The sequence below is a fragment of the Cebus imitator genome, unplaced genomic scaffold, assembly GCF_001604975.1.
Source record: "Cebus imitator isolate Cc_AM_T3 unplaced genomic scaffold, Cebus_imitator-1.0 Scaffold823, whole genome shotgun sequence".
Lineage (NCBI taxonomy): Eukaryota > Metazoa > Chordata > Mammalia > Primates > Cebidae > Cebus > Cebus imitator.
Window position 1 is genome coordinate 83,485 of NW_016108138.1, and position 2,878 is coordinate 86,362.

General features: G+C 39.7%; 1 protein-coding gene across 1 annotated transcript in view; it reads right to left on the bottom strand.

The window, feature by feature from the left end:
* The window catches only part of LOC108297630 (zinc finger protein 85-like), a 42,723-nt gene that overhangs the window by 27,565 nt on the left and 12,280 nt on the right, over positions 1-2,878 (bottom strand). Inside the window, exon 2 of the mRNA XM_037735478.1 lies at positions 388-514. Within this exon, the coding sequence (XP_037591406.1) occupies positions 388-514 (127 nt within the window). The remainder of the gene's footprint in view (positions 1-387; positions 515-2,878) is intronic.

Here is a 2,878-nt window from a genome sequence, read left to right on the forward strand (position 1 = left end):
GTAGAGAGGGGGTTTCACCATGTTGACCAGGATGGTCTCGATCTCTTGACCTTGTGATCCACCCGCCTCGGCCTCCCAAAGTGCTGGGATTACAGGCTTGAGCCACCGCGCCCGGCCTATTTCCATTATTTTATTCCCACTATATCTATGTTAAAATATAATTATAAGGAAAGACGTGACTGTTTCATATTGATAAAGCTGGAAAGTTTTCAGAAAAATTAGTAGATTAATGAAACAAAAATCTACATGAACAAATCCCAAATTTTCCTAAAAACAGGGATCTGACACTCATTTACGTAAAGCATAGATTGCCAGAAAACATTCTACAATGAAGAGAAATGAAACATTTAGGACATATTAGGAATTGTGTTTTGAAGTTATCCTTACCCAGGAAGACCAGGTTTCTGTAGTTCTCTAACATCACAGTTCTATATAAATTCTTCTGTGCTGTGTCCAGGCACTGCCACTCCTCCAGAGAGAATTCTATGGCTACATCCATAAATGTCAATGGTCCCTGAAAAACATACACACATTTACCAAGTGATCATGAAGAAGGGAATTAAATAATCAAGAATAGTAAAACAAAACCTTATAATTCATAGTTGCTACATAATAAAGTAAATTTTGGTGTGTTGTGTACCGTTTAATATAAAACCTAACCCCCAGCTCTACTTAAAATTAAATCCCGGTAAAACCTATCTTATCTATTCTCCCCACATTCTCAGCAAAGTTCCCAGGTATCTCAGGACTCCCGTTTCTCTTGCTAACCAGCTGCAAGGTCAAAGGGCAAGATAACACCCAAAGAATGTACAATGCATTTCTCAAAAAGCTATTTTTTAAATGTAACACATATCATAAGACATGTTGCAAATTAATTGTTCTTTGTTCCGTAAACCTGTTAGCTGCTATGTAATCCTGGATGTATAAAAGTACCCCATTCTCTTCTCCCAGGGCTCGCACTTAGAATGCTAATCCTCTGAGCCGGTGGCCACCTCAATAAAATCCTGTTTCACCCATTAGTCTCTCCGGTCTCTTGGATATTCTGTAACAACCATGGGCAGAATTTTCAATTTGACTCAAGGTGAAATGCGACACTAAAGGGAACTGGTTGTAACTTACAGGAGTAACTAAAATTATCTAATTAAATATTTTTAAACACAGAAATATTATCTAATATATTTTCTATGAGAAAAGAAAATGACCTAAGACCTACATCAGTGAATATATGTTATGAGCATGAACGCAAATACATACTTTTGTTTGTTTTTTGAGACAAATTTCTCTATTGTTACTCAGGCTGGAGTGCAATGGTGTGATCTTGGCCCACTGCAACCTCTGCATCCTAGGTTCAAGCAATTCTGCTCAGCCTCTGGAGTAGCTAGGATTACAGGTACATGCCACCATGCCCAGGTAATTTTTTGTAGTGACGGGGTTTCTCCATGTTGGTCAGGCTGGTCTTGAACTCCCGAACTCAGGTGATATGCCCGCCTCATCCTCTCCAAGTGCTGGGATTACAGGCGTGAGCCACTGCACCCCACCCAAATATGTACATTTTTTTACTGCTATATTTACATCATACAAAATGAGTTGTGTATATTTTTCAGATGGAAAAAAAGTGTTGGGTTAGAAGGTGCCTCTCACATTTTAATGGGTCCAACAAACTGGAGGTCTTGTTAATGCAGATTATTTTTTCAGAAGATCTGGAATAAAGTTTGAGTTTCTGAATTTCTAATAAGACCATCAGTAATGTCAATGTTCTGAAGAACCCAAGAACCCAAGAAGAATCTTTTGTCAAACAACCAGTAAGAAGAAGCACCTGTGTTTTTCCCAGTTTATCTGGCCTGTAAACAAAGATGAGTGGTTTCATTTTCTAAAGACAGATATGTGCAAAGAAAACCAAAAAAAGAAGGGAAGCTACCAGATTAAATGTGATAGTGTATACACAGTAGCTACATAAAGATACTTAATAATGAAGAGAAAAATAATTAACTCCATAGTGAAATACATCTGTCAGGGAACTCTTTAACCAAGTGAATCATTAACATCAACTGCACTAGGACAGATTTTTTTTTTTTAATTTTTTTTTAAAGACAGGGTTTCACCATGTTGGTCAGGCTGGTCTTGAACTCCTGACCTCAGGTGATCTGCCCGCCTTAGCCTCCAAAGTGCTTGGATTACAGGCGTGAGCCACCACGCCCGGCCCAGGACAGATTTTTATAAAGTGCTGATACACACAGAAGAACACAGTATCACTGCTAGAATATCTTCCCCTAAAAGTACAGTCTGAATTTAACCACAAAGAAACATCAGTTCTATGTAAAGTTCAAGATGGAGGAGATCTCTCTTTTGTTCTGTAATTTTTCATAGTGATTTTAAGTAGTATCTCTTTAGCACCCTAGAAAGCAGGTATTTCCCAATAACTCTTTTTCAGAACTTTCTGGGTAATAAATGCCATCCTGTTCAAATAAGCAATTTAAAATTGTGTTCTTCATACAGCTAATGAAGAACAGAGAGGGAACTTCAACATTACAAGTCCTCCATCTTTACTAAGGACCCCAGCTCTTCCCTAATAAAGATCTTGAGAGGGCCGGGTGCTGTGGCTCACGCCTGTAATCCCAGCACTTTGGGAGACTAGGGCAGGTGGATCACAAGGTCAAGAGATCAAGACCATCCTGGCCAACATGGTGAAACCCTGTCTCTACTGAAAAAATACAAAAATTAGCTGGGTGTGGTGGTGCGTGCCTGTAGTCCCAGCTACTTGGGAGGCTGGGGCATGAGAATTGCTTGAACCCAGGGGGTGGAGATTGCGGTGAGCCGAGATTGCGCCATTATACTCCAGCCTGGCGCCTGGCGACACAGCAAGACTGTCTCAAAAAAA